Here is a 15,496-nt window from a genome sequence, read left to right as displayed (position 1 = left end):
CATCAAGCCTATATACAAACACAAACACGCAAGTAGGCGCACACACACACAAACACAGATCACTGAAGGCATGTTCACAAACTGTGTCAGATCTGTATCATGCCCGCTGTGCAGGGGGAGCTCGAATTATTGACCTTTTCCTGCATATTTCAAAGTCTTGCCGACTCACCTGCCTCAGCAGAGAGAAGGACCCACTGTGTTTCTTTGTGCTTTAACAGTGAACTGGGTTACTTGGGCGATAAGATATTTTAAAATGAGGCGAGGGGGTCATTAAGATCAAGAAGAAAAATTTAGAAAATAAAAACGGATGTCCACTCTGAACTGAGAACACAGTCAGCCATGTCTCCACGGTTTATACCGACCACGTCAGGCGCCCTCAGTCACGTTCACTGGCACACAAACCATCCTGATGGTGCAAGCGTGACCCATTTGCCCTGTGAATGTTTGCGTTACTTCTGGTTTTATGAACACGTTTGCCACAAGACAGGATGCGCAATCAAGCAATAGGGAACATATGCAAACACATTCAGATGAGCCAAAACTGCTGTGTTTTTAATTCGGTCGATGACTGGTCTCTGGAGACATTATTTTTGACAATAACAGGGGCGCCAAACTTGGACTTAATTAATTCAGTAGTTTGGTTAATGTCACCATCTATAAATTGTGTTTCCACTCACAGAGAGGGTCTTTCATTACAATGGAAGTGAGCACGTTGGTAAAACAAATCATAAACCTCACTTTGACGTCATTTCTGAATGCATATACAGGACTCTCTCAGAAAATTAGAATATTGTGATGAAGTTCTTTATTTTCTGTAATGCAATTTAAAAAACAAAAATGTCATGCATTCTGGATTCATTACAAATCAACTGAAATATTGCAAGCCTTTTATTCTGATTTATTGCTGATTATGGCTTACAGCTTAAGAAAACTCAAATATCCTGTCTCTAAATATTAGAATATCATGAAAAAGTATACTAGTAGGGTATTAAACAAATCACTTGAATTGTCTAATTAACTCGAAACACCTGCAAGGGTTTCCTGAGCCTTGACAAACACTCAGCAGTTATAAATCTTTTTTTTTTAACTTGGTCTGAGGAAATATTAAAATTTTATGAGATAGGATTTTAGAGTTTTCTTAAGCTGTAAGCCATAATCAGCAATATTAAAAGAATAAAAGGCTTGCAATATTTCAGTTGATTTGTAATGAATCCAGAATGCATGACATTTTTGTTTTTTTAATTGCATTACAGAAATTAAAGAACTTTATCACAATATTCTAATTTTCTGAGACAGTCCTGTATATGGTCAACTTTTGTCACAACTCTGATTGAGAAGTGCAACATATCAATGGTTCCTTAACCGGTCTACTTGTGCTTTGGCCAATAATCTGAGAGCTCACTGCGGTCCAGAAAGTCCTGAGGAGTCGATAGCGTTCACGGCGACAGTCGACCACATTAGTGACGAAAGCAAAGCCTGTTTATCCGTTTGCCTCACCCGTGTCGTTGGTAAACACTGGCTTGACAAAGCCCTTATGCTGATGGACAAAACAAACACACAACAGATTTCACCACAGGATGATCACTCAATCCACCGACCCATCTTGTTCTTCTCTTTACAGTCAGGCAGCTCCAGGCCCAGGCGCTGTGGGCCAGTGGAGCGCCTGCAGTGTGTCTGCAGAATATATATATATTTATCGGATATTTGAAGTATCAAGTCTGATGTCCAGCTCTAGCATCGTTGAAATCACACGTCCACATCTGTAGCAGTTTTTACAGCATATGATTCTGCAACAGGCATCTGTGTGAAGACGCGTCGAAGCAGACGGGACGTTTCTTTCCCACGTGTCCTGCAGTGCGGCGTTTTACTGATCAGGCCTCGGCAGTCCAACAAGCACAATCTGTGGCCTGATGATGGTGGTCAGCTGTCCTTCCTTCTGTATTTTTCATCTCAATGATGGGAAGTAAATAAAGGAAGTGTGTTTATGGACACAGTCAAGTTTGTATTCCTGCATAAAGAAAAGCAGATGTTGCATTTGTTAATCATATCAGTTCAGCATCATCCGGTCCCGTCGACTCCCCTTCACACCGGTATCCTCACATCTCCGTCACGTGGTCTGCTCGGTCCAGCGCTTTCTGGTTTGTCCGATACACCAACACTCTGTTCAGTCCTCCTTAAATCAATCCTGTCCAGCAGGCCAACGGAGGAACTTGTGCGGCACAGAAACATACATACATACTTTCACACGCAAACATTCATCCTAAATATTTTACACCATTCATTCTTTTATATCAACACCTTACTAATCCAGGATACAATTTAGCAAGATAGACGTTGTGTGTATGTCCATGTGTGTGCATATTGTATGTGTGCGTGTGTGTGTGTCCATTATGGTTCACAGGTGCCTATACAGAGTGAGTGTGTGTGTGTGTCAGTTGGTCTCGTAAGAGGAAAGCAGCGCGGCGTCCACAGGCTCCATGCAGGAGGGGCAGGTGAAGGACCTCATCAGCCAGTTGTCTATACAGTCCATGTGGTAGATGTGCATGCAGGGCAGGAACCGGATGGGGTCTCTGTATACAAAGTCCATCATACAGATGACGCACCTGTGCAGGAGAACACAGGTATATTTTGTTAGAGACTGCAGGACCAGCAGAGAAAATAATTTTACTCCAATAAAAAAAACACACTACAAACATGTACTGCTTTACAGCAATGTGCATTTATCTAACATGCCACAATATTACAACATATCGAGTATAACCATCCATCTCTGTATTACAGCAGTGCTTGCACACCAATAACGACATTATAAATTGATTTGCATTCAACAGCAAACTTAACTTGTTAAAATGTATGGGTGGTTTTGTGGTTACATGTTCTGACTAATAAAACAAAACAGACTTCATTTTTTAATACAGACACTTTGAAGGGGCCTAATTGGCCTCAGCTGGGACTAATTTTCTTTCTCCCAGACATAAACGGAGTCGCAGTCTGAAAGACCGCCAGAGAGAGTCGGGTGAAGGCCACAAGCTCTCGGATGAGACGCGTGTTGAGAGTTCACACTAAATAAAACCATTGAGAACCGCAATCACAAGTGTGCTGGTGCAATTTTACAGAGGGGAGACTCACAGGGTTAACAGGGGCATGTTACAGCTACGTGTTCATTCATTTTAAAAAGAGCTACAAACACCCTGACCACTCACTCTCTGATCTTCTTCTCAGAGGCGTCCCGGCCGGGGTCGTACACGCCCTTCGGGAGGTGCTGGATGAGCCCGATTCGCTGTGCGATGCGAACCTGCTCCTCCTCAGTCAGCTGAGTGGCCAGTCGTGCTTGGCTGGGTGTTGGGTGGTAGACGGGCACATGGATTTGCTCCTGCAGAAGAGAGAGAGAGAGAGAATACCAAATAGAAAGGTCAGACTAAATAATTATTTTGTGGGGAGGATTCAAAGAGAGAAAAAATCCTTGGTCACAATCATTGTGTCTGGTTGGTGGCAGGAAATATAATACATTGAAGATAAGCTGCAATAAGACGTATATTCTTGAAATCTATCTCCACAGGTTCTATGAACTGGGAGTGTTTAATTTATAACAGAGACAACATAATGTCACCACCTGCCAGTATAATACTGGGAAGCAAGTATTGAAATCCTTCACCCCCACAACACAATCAATGCATCAGTTGGCTGTAAGAGTTTCACAATCCAACCAACATTTTGTTGTTTTAATATGCAAGTATCCCTCTGAAAAAAAGGCTCTCACAATAACTATTGTCAATAACTGATACAATCAATGATTAGTTACAAGGCAACAATATGCATGGTCATGTTGTGGGATTATAATCACAGGCAGTAGATGGTAGTGTTTCCACACGCCTTCCCCAACTGACTCGGAAGCAGACCGCTCCATGGTTGCTATCACCCGACTTGGTCGGGGATAAGAATTTTTTTTTCAATCTATAAACATTATAAAAAATAAACCTGTGTACAGACCAGATTACTACAATGGTATTACTTAAACAATTTAAATTGACTTTAATTTATTCACTAAGGTCTACAAAAAAGTGTCATGAAAGATGAGCTCCTGGGAGTCAACCACATATAAATAATAATAATTAATACCTGTGAAGTCACTAAGACTGCTCATAGCAAGACACACCTGTTTATTAAAGTCTCCTACGTTGGCCTGCGCACAATTTCAGAACAGCCAAAACCTCCCTGTCCTTCAACACTTCAGTCGGACTGAGCCAGCTGAAGGTGAAGTAGATCATCTTTCATTATGTCAGTCAGCAATCTTTTATATATTGGTGACAAAATCCACATAGGTAGGAGTTTAAAATATGACTCAATTCTTAAAAAAAAAAAAAGTGTGAATACCGAAACCTATACTGTATACTACACTGTAAATATACAGTATATTGTCAAGATATTTTAATTATATTTGAGGTATTTTCTAAAAAAGGATAACACTTTATTGCCATTATCAGGTCCAGCTCAAATATTAAAGCTAAAAAGCTAGCCCAGTGTGGCCAACTCTTTTCCAATGGAAGTGGTTTCCAACTCGAGCTCCAAAAGTCCCTAAATCCAGCGAGAAAGTTGCCAAGTCGGCAAGACTGAGCCAGTCAGTCCCTTCCGTCCTCCCTATAAATATAATGATGCTAAACAATGAACATGCTCACAGCTGTCAAGCTAGCAAAATTAAAAAAATCTATATAACAATTAGGGCTGTCAATCGATTAAAAAAATGTTAACTAATTAATCGCACATTTTGAAATTCATTTATCGCAATTAAAAGTTTTAAAGACAAAACTTTACACAGAGCTGTGTTTTCAAAGAAGCTCCGACCTATGAAGTGCCAGCGAGGTATTTAATATCGTGGATGATAAATTGTTTCTTCAGTGAAGCATCCAGATTAGTAAAAAAAAAAAAAGTGGATTTGAGACCCCATCTTTAACATTGAACAGCAGAACAAGTGGCCTTGGTAAACTGACTGACATTCAAATATGTCACGTTAACCTGGAGGCTGGGGGCATTTTCTCCATTCTACAAAAAATATAAATTCACCTTTTAAAGGCTTTTGCATATGACAGATACCCATGTGTTATACATCAACAATTCCAGCTCTATATAATGAGGCACAGTTGTCCGCGCCGTGTTCTCTGGCTTCTCTGACTGACAGGTTGCTAATGAGCCTCACCTGTGAGGTGGGTCGGTCCTTTGTGATTTACTGAGTGTTCATTGGTTGTTTTTTTCGCAAAATGTTGAGACAAACGGATACTGTAGTAATTACCCATTCAAACTAATATTATTCATAAAGACAAGCCAATGAGTTCCTGTTGATGTTGACCACATTACACACACACCAAAATACATCCCATTCAATACTAACCTTACGGTGCTAACAACACAGTGTTACAATGCTAACCAACACAAGTAAAGTAAACTATAGAAGCATTTGACCAACATATACAACTGAGAACCGTTCATTAAGTAACTTCATTGACAAAATGCGGCGTACTTTGTCCGAAAAAGACGCTGCGCGAGGCTCAGGTGTGTGTGCTGCTGCGGGTCGTCTCTCACTCAAAGGCAGGGTTGCCAGGTCTGTGTGACAAAACCAGCCCAATGGCCAATCAAAACCAGCCCAAGGGCCAATAAAACCAGCCCAATATCAGAACTCAAAATATGCCCGTGCCAAACCATATACACTGCTTTTAAAGTCCATGTCCATCATGTGTGTACGTGCTGATCTGGAGTCAGTTTGGTAGGATTTGGGTATAAATAAATTATTTCATTTAAAATATGAATTTTTATTTAAAGATATTCATGTAATTTGCATGCAAAATAGGTCTACCCGAACCAGCGGACAAAAAATTCAACCTGCAGCAACACTTCAAAAGTAGCCCAATTCCGCAGGAAAACCACGGACCTTGCAACACTGCTCAAAGGGGAACAAACGGCGTCTCTTTGCCTCGTGTCCAGGGGGGACACAGCGCCCCCAAAGACTTGTGGCCAAAGATATATCGCATCGGAAATACCATAGAGAAGTCTTTGAAGCGAGCATTGTGACGTCACTCAACCCACCAGTTCTAACTGGTTCGGTGCTGTGACGTCGCCTGTGACGTCACGGAGCAGCAAACCAGAGTTTATAATACTTAAGTGATTTCCAGCAGGCGGCACTGCTCCTTCATTGAAAGGAAAGGAGGGGCGAGTCCAAGGAGTCCGTGAGGCAGTTGGGCGGTTTGCCTGCCCCTGCCTCCACTTAGTCGGGTATTGCATTGCACACTGGGGAGGGTTCGGTTTGATTCACCTTGTGTGTCTCTGCCATAAGAATCCCTCACACCCCCCCCTGGTTAGGGAGGTTTGGCGAGATTCACAGAATGGTTGACACAGCAGAATTCTAAAATGAAAAAAAGAAATATAAAACAAATGAAATGAATAAAAAACTAATTAAATACAGTATATATATATGCATATATAACAATACATATTTTTACATAAGATTACAACAAAATACAAAACAATAACATAACAACATACTAATAACCACGTAAAACTGAATTTAAAAAAATCGAGCTGAAAGATGTAACACCTTATGAGTCTGATATGACTGTAAACTGAGTATCTCTAAATAAAGATTTGTTTCCCTAAAGAAGCATTTATCATCAAAGCCTCTTATATTATAAAACGCAGGAACATCAAAGCTGCAGCGAACGTAATTCCCTCTTAAAAACAGAATGCCACACACAATCTGTGAAAGATTAAAGCTTAATAAGAAATGACAAATAAGTGAAAGTGATCTACAAGTATATCTGTGTCTATATTTGGTTTTCCTGTCTTGTGCACCACCTACCTACATGTCCAAGTCTCTTCCTCCTCTCTAAACTTGAACTTTCTATTCACTCCACTCTCTCTTAATTTGCAGTTTATGACTGTCTTCCTTCCTTCTCTCTGTTCTCGACGTTCTTATACACTCACTACAGTCCTTTGTGGTGAGAGTACGAATTCCTCATCTCCCTCTGTGACCCCACGCTTCAGCCCACTCCTTCTCCTGCTACAGCATGCCTGAAACGATCCAACAGGTCATGGACCAAAAAAATAACATCGACACTGGGAGGGTTAAATAATATTAGTCCACTCTAATGCCATTATGTGAGCTCTTTAGACAACTTCCTGTATAGCCACACTCTAGAAAAGACCTTGACACAAGCACCATATACTTCAATGGATGCCGCTGGAGACGAGACAGGCCATAGCACCCTATCTATCTATGTGCACCCTCTAATAAACATGTATGACTGTGTTTCTGATCTGCCTGCAAAACACACAGGTCCAGTAGCTGCTGTAACCCTTGGTGTTAGGTTGCTCTCCATTTCCTTCTTTCATTCTGGATGAATGGTAGTCGGTGGTTTATTCAGAGTCAAATGGCAGAGTTGTGAGAAGGCAACAAATATATTTAATTGTCTGGCTCCATACATATTATATATATATATATATTTGTGTAGAGGGTTTTCTACAACCCAATAGCATGAGAGGCCATTCAAAAATATTAACGAGTCCTCTCAGCCATCCGACTGACTCGATCAAGCTTTTGCAGTTTTACTGCATTGTAGCCTAGATTCAAATCCTTAAAAAAAAGCTATCTTTTTAAGTTTGATGGTTTTCATTGAAATCATGCAGAACAACGATGATCAAGGAAGCCAGCGCCGCAACGTTTTTAGGCAAAAGTCGGCATTAAGTAAGTGAGGCTATCTGCTGTTCCCCTGACAGCCACTCTTTTCGCCCTTGTCAAAAAAAGAGACGGCAGCCGGGCAGCAGGAATGAAAGCTCCAGACAGGGGGGGGGGGGGGGGGCAGCAGCTGGACTCTGTGCGTGTGTGTTAGGGCAGTTATGTGCACTGGTCAGCAGTATCTTTCTTCACACATGGCTCGTCAGCTGGGCTGTGACAACTGCGCATTATTTGACCTCATTTGACCAGAGGGACAACAATTATAGAGATAGAGGGAGTAGGCGAGGGTGGGAGACTAAAGGAGGCCCCCAAAGAACGGACCCTGGTTTTCTCTGACAAATGATGCTGTTGGCCGCAGAGCCGTGAACACAGCAGCAAAAAGTCTGCCAGGCCCCGACTGCTAATGGTGAAACAGGAAGTAGGTAAAGATTGTAGACAACGAGGAATTAGAGCAGATGAAAAAAAAGATAGATGGAGGAGGTATTTACCCGAGCTCCCCATCATCAATCACCAATTGAAATTCAGAAGAAACGAGAGTAGGACAATGAAATATAGGAGGCACTCAGCCCACAAACGACAAAGAAAACAGGCCACAGCTTTAGCTTCAAGAGCACATACACACACATAGCCCAGATTTCCCCCCTGTTGTAGGTGTGTATTGCTATATGTGCGTGTGACCATATTAAGGATGGGAAAATGGGTTAGAACCACAAATGCCCCTTTCACTTGCTACTTTACCAGCTTCATTATCTAGGCATGGTGCCGTGTTTTGGTACCGACCCATAGATCTCCTCCACTGATATAATCCCAGACGTCTCCACCATGGCAGGAGAACAGGAGTATTGTTCTCTTGACGAGTTCAAAGCTCGGCCGCTTTTGGCAGGGCTGTCAGTGGAGGTAGTCACAGAGCTATATCAACGTCTGCTAAGGCCAATTCGTAGTTACTTTCTTACTTACGAAAGGTATATGCGGCGTGGTGGGACAACACACACACACAGACAGTGACACCCACACTGTTGTGTCACGCCAAGTGAGTCCCGGTGAGTCCGCGTTTCGCCGCAGGTCGGTTTAAACGGAAGTAGCCCGCTGTGTTCTTTGCAATGGGGAACAAGAACACCTGCAGTTTGCGGGCTCCCCGACACGGCCCCCCGAGATAACTTCCAGGAGTAACGTACTTATTTTAACCCAAATCACAATATATTTCCCGGAACCTAACCAAGTCTTGTCACCTTAAAAGATTCGGAGCCAAAACCCTACTGGATGTGGGAAAGAGGTTGCAGGCAGGTGGGCCTGGTGATGACTGGGCAACATTTCTGTCTATAACACATGGTGTTAGAAAAGCTTAGCGACAAGACATTACAAATACAAAAAGTGCTTTGCCATCAAGTTTGTCTGCAAATCTTCCAAACCTCAATCGTATCCGACTTAATGATTGCTGTATGTTAAGTGCAAAGTAAGCAGTGTCTATATGCATTTTTAAAAAAGGGAAGAAACACCAGATGCATGAAGCATTAGCAGGCTTTGAAATCGTAGCTCTGGTTCGAGTGACTGCAGAGTAACAAAATCTTTGAACAAGACCTGCAGACACCTGCACACAATCCAGACGAGCGTGCACTCGGCTGATCACACAAACATGCCTAAAGGCAACAATGGGGGGAGGAATACAATGGGCATTGGCATCGCAGGACGTGTTGTGTTGACGTGGGACACGCTGACGATAACAGAATGCATTTCCTGAAGTTAGTATTAACCCTAGTTTTACACTAAAAGCTAGTTTTACAGCAAACTCACAAGGCTCACAGACACAGCCTTCACTGTAGCCACTCAAACGTTATGAGTGATGAACATAATTCAACTATCTTGGTGGAAAAGTGTAATTAAGGAAAACTATATTCGATAAATAATAAACGGCAATCTTTTTATTTTGTTATATTTATTTGACCACTATTTACAATCTTATCATGCCAGAGGAGCATCAGCCAATCACAATAAGTATCAGGGGAGTCTTTGCCACATTATATAGGCCCGTAACAGCCTTTCACTTGATAATAAAACCGAAACCAACTTGATCATATGAGCCAGGGTGGCCAACTGTCATTCGAAGGAAGACGAGAACTGAAATGTGAGGGGGAGTGGAGAAAACAAGAGGTATTCGAGTCCTGGTCATTGTGGCGTGTGCTCAGGAACAGCAGCCCTTACGTGGCTGTGTGTCAGCCACAGCCCACAGACCAGGAGCCTGAACTGCAGTACAATGGCTTGTTTGTCAGCACCGCCTCCTCCACACCCACATTGATTCTGTTACCATATTAGGTCAAGACTGGAGGTAATCACGATCACGTGGGGTCTCGCTGATGGAGTGTGTCACTGCCTTACGAGGCTAAAAACAAAAAACTAAAAACACGATATGCTTCAATTGACTTACTCATGCCTGTGGGGAAGTCAGTGGCACTATGGCTGTCCTCACCTGCCCGATACATTACTGTTGGTGCCATCTGAACCCAGGGAGGAAGCCACATTCATTTCCTGCCTTTGCCGATTGTCCATTTGGATGGACGCACCTGCAGACTACCAATGCCAAACAGGTCAAAGGGCAGAGACCAGACAATATATAAATACATGCGATTTCCTTGGTCCTCCAGGTTGGGAATTGTTCTTAGGGCTGATAACTCTGTCCCATAGAACCGCATTATTACAACAAAACACAAAGGCAGATAGCAAGTAGCCTGAGCTGAAGCAAACATTTTGTTTGTAGCTCATCTACATCACTGGCTAAACACGTTTTCCAAATTGGTCTTTAAAAGATTGTTTTTGTTGTTTTGTTATGGCAGCTGGTATACACGGAAGAAGCTACAGCCACAAATAGCTTGCCACAAGATATATCACCAGTTGACTAAACCATCCTCACGCCAGGAATAACGAAAAATGGTTAGAAGCAGTAATACAGTGTAACATAAAGGGGGAGTGGCCCTCGTTACTGTGTAGTTACTATGTTATGTGCTGATGGCAATGTGATACCATAGTTACCAAGTTATTAATATATACATCAGTCGTACAAATAGTTTATCAGCGCCTTCGCGGCCAGAAGACGGATTTTGTCGTGGTTGAAACTTTGCACTCATTCCAAAAGTCTGCGTGAAAGCCTCCTTTTCAGACCGTCTGTCGGTTCATCCCATCTGCTCTGCTCGCCCACGTCAACGCTCCAGGTTTGACAGCTAATTATAAACAACCTCTAAAGCAAACTTTTCCTCCCCATTTCATCTGACCAAGCTGGCTGAGCTCAAACCAAACCGCTGACTGCAAGTCCTTTCATCTTGATGTCAAGGCAGGTGGTCGACAGAAGCTGTGCTTTTCAATTTCATGTGTATCCACTACCGGCAGTGGTGTGTGTACTAAACCATCTGAACCCAGGTTTTTATGCAGAGCTGCAGGAGCTTATTTAACATGTTTTGAATCATTTCTTACCCTCTAGGCCTCATGTTCACACAAAAGTGAGAGAAACGGTGGGAATGTGCATTAAGAAAGACCGAGTTCTGCTACATGCACACACACAAGCCATGGGAATCTTTTAAAGTCTGCAAGGTGCTCCAGCCACTGAGGTTTGGCCGTGAAGCGTCACAGCAGCATGAAAGGCCTCTGTGCCAAACTGAATGTGATCAATGAAAACTCCCGTCACTGCTTACATCTCTGAGACTTATGACAGAGATGGGGAATTACAAGGAATACCAGGGGTGTGTGCATGCATATGCATGCATACACACACACACACACACCCTCCCTCTCAAATGCCAACACACAGGGGTGCCTTATCTCCTATAGGCCAGTCTCACCAGCTGCTTTCCAAATTACCACACACACACACACACACACACACCGTGTTGAAGCAACACACACCTCACAACTGCAGCCATCACAGTATTAGGAGCACAAACAGAACGTCACCCCCGTCTGCTTTGAAGCGTCCCCAGTTTGATACAAAACAAACATGAACGCAACTCTCACACACACACACACACTTTAAAATAAATGTGACAAGACATTAAATGGGCCACTAGCCTAAGTGGTTGGCTCAGAGCTGATCTCATCCACTTTAAGTCTTAGCTTTCAACAGCCATCCAGTCATTCTTTGCACACCGTAACTACATGAAATATACTCTTGTAAACCCTGTTTTACGGCAAGACCCGTTCCATTATCATGGCATTCCCTTTGTAGAATGGGAGACGAAAAATAAAAGGTGTGTCCCCTTGTACCGGCAAGCATTTACTTGGATAAACAGTAATATTATAACAAATATTTCCTACCCCCACTAACTCTTATACATGACTCAGATTTGTGGATTTTTCAAAACGTGACATTTCTGGAAACATGGTCTGATCGGCATGAACATGACAGACAAACTGGAGTAGCAGAAGACATTTATAGCCATCATGGTGAGCGTCGGAAAAATGTAACGCGTTTGAAACAAGTTATCCAATTGCTCTATCACTCATGGGGAGAGAAAAAACAATCGATCCCCATAAACTGACTGTCCCACCTTCAGCAGCAACTCCAACATCTGATAAGTGGATATCAGTCTTTCGCAACAATGTTGAGGAATTTTGGCTCACTCGTCTTCTTCAAATTGACTGTGCATGCGTGTTCCTCTCACAGCATCGCAATTGCATTCAAGTCAGAACAGCCCAGAATAAATAAAAAAGCTATCCGCCCATCTTTCCTTGATTGCTTTTTTTGGGGATGTAGAAACAAAAACAGGCTTGGATTTAAATCAGTGTCTGTCTTCTGTGTTCTGTATTCATTTTCTGTATCTTAAGCTCAGCCAGAGCTCATCTTTGTTTTGGATGCCACAGATGGGATTTCTGGCATCGTGTTTTTCACCGCGAATAGCAAACCTCGCCCTCCGGTATGGAGGAGAGATCATCAGCACAGTGAGAACACTGGCCTCTACACGCAAGTCTATACTTGACAGCTTTTAAGAAAATGACAAATTCAAATTTCAAGTCGAGTATAGTGGAGGCTTTAGCCCACGTTTCACAAGCAGCGCTTTCATCTGAACTCCAAGCAAACACAACATGTGTGCCGTGTTCACAGGCTGGGTTCAGATGGTGATTACTGTGGTCAACAGGGAGAACAGAGCTGGCAGGTCTGAAAGAGCCCATTATATAGGAGGTTTTTACAAGTTATTTCACCCTCTTGTGAAACTGTCCGTACAAACAAACTAATCGCAGATTTTCTCAACCCAACTGAAAGCTTAGTTAGAGCTCTTCCAAAGAAACTAAGCAATGTTTGTGTTTATTACACCATCACTTCTATGATACCACAGCTGGCTGCTTTGGCCTAATTACACCCTGCTGTATGCCAGACATGATGTACTCGTAGCAACCTGGAGGTAGATGCATACAAAGGACTCCTGGCCACATTCAGATATTATCTCTGACTGACATGACACTGATGATAAATGAAAAAGATTAAGAATAAGAACTTGAAATCTTCCCAGGAAGATTTAGGTTTGCATGCACAGCCCACAGTTTCTCTAATGTCTCAGCATACATTCGGTTTTGAAAATGCTTTTTTAAAATCATGCAGAAGATAAAATATGTAGTCGGAAGAGGCTTTTGCAATCAACTTTCTGTTTAGAGGAACCATTAGTTCCTTATGTGAACCGAATTTATGCTAATATATGTTGCACAAACTGAGGTGGGAACTGATCCGTCTCTAATGGCCTAATGTATGAGATTTCAACCAGTAACTTTTTACGGTGTATAATCCTTGCCCTGTCGATATGATTTCAGCTTTTAAGACCGACTTTAATTAATAAAAACATCTTTTACAGAAATACAAACAAAAAAAATTAAATCCCTTGAGCTGACAGCTAGAGATTTCTTAGTCATTGTTAGATCTACAAAGGGGAAATTAATAATCTTTGTTCATGACATTTTAACAAATCTGACAACTTTTCTTAGTATCTGGTCATGAATATCAAGTTAAGCATTTTAGAATCCAGTTAAACAATCATAAACACGTTTTATACTTTTAAAATGATAGATGACAATAGACTGAGACCGTGGGGCAAACTTTCGCCCTCGTGTTTTTATCCCTCTTGCAAATAGTAGAATTAAGTAGTTTTCTACAATAAAAGCTCTCGTGGCAGAGGCCATCTTCAGTTTCCCAGGTTGTAAAAGACTTCTCTTAAATCTACAGATAAGGCTTGGCAGAGAGTTATGCTGCTACGAGGGTAACTCTCTGCCAAGGCCTTACATAACTCATACCAGCCGCCTCTCAACATAGAAAAACACACGAGTAGGGTAACACCATGAATCATAGTTAAGGCCGGGTCTGTTTGCAGATGGTCTAATTCAGGAAATAAGGACACTGGACAAACAAGTTGCTGCCCCGCAGTGGATCAGGGAAAGAAGCAGCTGAGAAAGTTATGAGCCACTTTTAAAAAAAATATGACTAATCTCTCTTAAATAGAGTGTTGGGGTTCTTTTTCAGTCAATTAAAATAAATTACAGTTTATACTGTTTGAGTGAACGCGAGGCAACAATAGATGTCTTTGTGTCTTTGTTCATCTCAATATGAGCCAAAACCACATGGTTCAATGTGTTTGAATGAAAAGTATTGCAAATGATGACATCGTGCTGCTTTCATATCAGCGAAGGATGAATCATAATATGACTTCAGGGAAAAGGGAGACAAAGACAGGCCCGTCGGATATAACAAAGCGGATTAGTATCAAAGCTGTGGCGGGGTCAGCGGGCTGGGTTGCTGGCCAAGAGAGTGATTGTTGTCAAACACCTTGGCGTCTCCTCCTTCTCTATCTCCTCCAGACTGGGCAGACATGCAGGCATTACTGGGCCAGACGTCAGACACACGTCATCTGAACTTGCCATGAATTTGATTAATCTAAAAAAAAAAAAATGTGTTAAATGTCTGTCTGGCTCCAATCGTGTTGTGGTCCAAACAGTTGGTCGAAGTTACCTGGTAGGGGGGCGGCGGCTCCTGGTCGGTGTCAGTACCGTCTCCGTAGCTGGCCCGGTCCGACTGGGACTCGTGAAGCAAAGAAATATCATCCGAGGTCGGAGATTTCAGACAGTTTCCCATCTCTTTCCTCTTCGGTCAAACTCTCCCCTCTCTCGCTGCACTACCGTCACACAGCGGGATATCACGGGCCACTTTCACAGAGACTGTCAGCAGACGAGAGGAGGCGTTTCTCCATGCACAGCTGATGAATGTCCTCTCCCAGACGGCGGGAGGGCTGCTCACTTCAACAACAACATAACCTTACCTCGGCTAGCAGCTAGCCGCACAAAGAACTAGCTTGCACACAAAGCTAGTTAGCCCTCGAGAGCATCTACTCGGTTTGCTTAAAACCTTTACGACTGAAACAACCTCGCAGTATGTGGTATCCGCGGGGGTCGCAAAACGAGTACAATATGAATATCCTTCATTTAAAACGGTAAACCCTCACCGCAGTGTTCCTGTCTGAAACCTTGTTGGATGTCAGGGACTTTCCAGTTTGCAGCTGCCGAAGAACCACAAAAGGTGGCAATGTAGCAACACGAAGCCCCGCCCTTTCATACAACCAACCAATGAGCGTTTAGCTACATCCAGCAAGCTCTTGTTGGCGGCCAATCAGATTCTGGATCACGTTGCCCTTTGCTGAAACATAAACACAGGGCTAAAATCGATAAATGAGTCTTTGTGATTGCAATTTCAGGCAGGTTTTGCTATTACCAGTACTGGCCTCGATATATTTAATGACCACCCACTCTTTT

General features: G+C 42.6%; 1 protein-coding gene across 3 annotated transcripts; it reads right to left on the bottom strand.

Annotated features, from left to right (window-relative positions):
- Positions 1 to 531: 531 nt before the first annotated feature.
- Positions 532 to 15,246, bottom strand: rnf11b (ring finger protein 11b). Of its 3 annotated transcripts, none has more exons than XR_008831718.1 (4): positions 14,700 to 15,246; positions 3,204 to 3,373; positions 2,101 to 2,603; positions 532 to 2,008 (listed from the first exon to the last, which is right to left on the bottom strand). XR_008831718.1 is itself a non-coding variant. In XM_056414669.1 (4 exons), exons 2-4 carry the CDS (start codon positions 14,559 to 14,561, stop codon positions 2,432 to 2,434), a joined length of 387 nt encoding a protein of 128 aa, XP_056270644.1. In that variant the 5' UTR covers positions 14,562 to 14,624; positions 14,700 to 14,782; the 3' UTR covers positions 532 to 2,431. The 3 variants fall into 3 exon arrangements, 2 of the variants coding, with proteins under 2 accessions (XP_056270644.1, XP_056270643.1); XM_056414669.1 differs by adding an exon at positions 14,517 to 14,624 and having other exon boundaries at positions 532 to 2,603; positions 14,700 to 14,782; XM_056414668.1 differs by having other exon boundaries at positions 532 to 2,603.
- Between the last annotated feature and the right edge of the window lie 250 nt (positions 15,247 to 15,496).

The sequence above is a fragment of the Pseudoliparis swirei genome, chromosome 5, assembly GCF_029220125.1.
Source record: "Pseudoliparis swirei isolate HS2019 ecotype Mariana Trench chromosome 5, NWPU_hadal_v1, whole genome shotgun sequence".
In the NCBI taxonomy this organism is placed as follows: Eukaryota; Metazoa; Chordata; class Actinopteri; order Perciformes; family Liparidae; genus Pseudoliparis; species Pseudoliparis swirei.
Note: the sequence above shows the minus strand (reverse complement) of the source record. Positions and strands in the feature narration are given on the sequence as shown.

Excerpts from the sequence above, each read along its gene's own strand:
- rnf11b (XM_056414668.1), bottom strand. The coding sequence starts at position 14,822 with ATGGGAAACTGTCTGAAATCTCCGACCTCGGATGATATTTCTTTGCTT. Across the intron at positions 3,374-14,699 it reads AGCCGCCGCCCCCCTACCAG|GAGCAAATCCATGTGCCCGT; the intron begins GTAACTTCGACC and ends TCTCTTCTGCAG. Across the intron at positions 2,604-3,203 it reads TCTGAGAAGAAGATCAGAGA|GTGCGTCATCTGTATGATGG; the intron begins GTGAGTGGTCAG and ends TCTCCTGCACAG.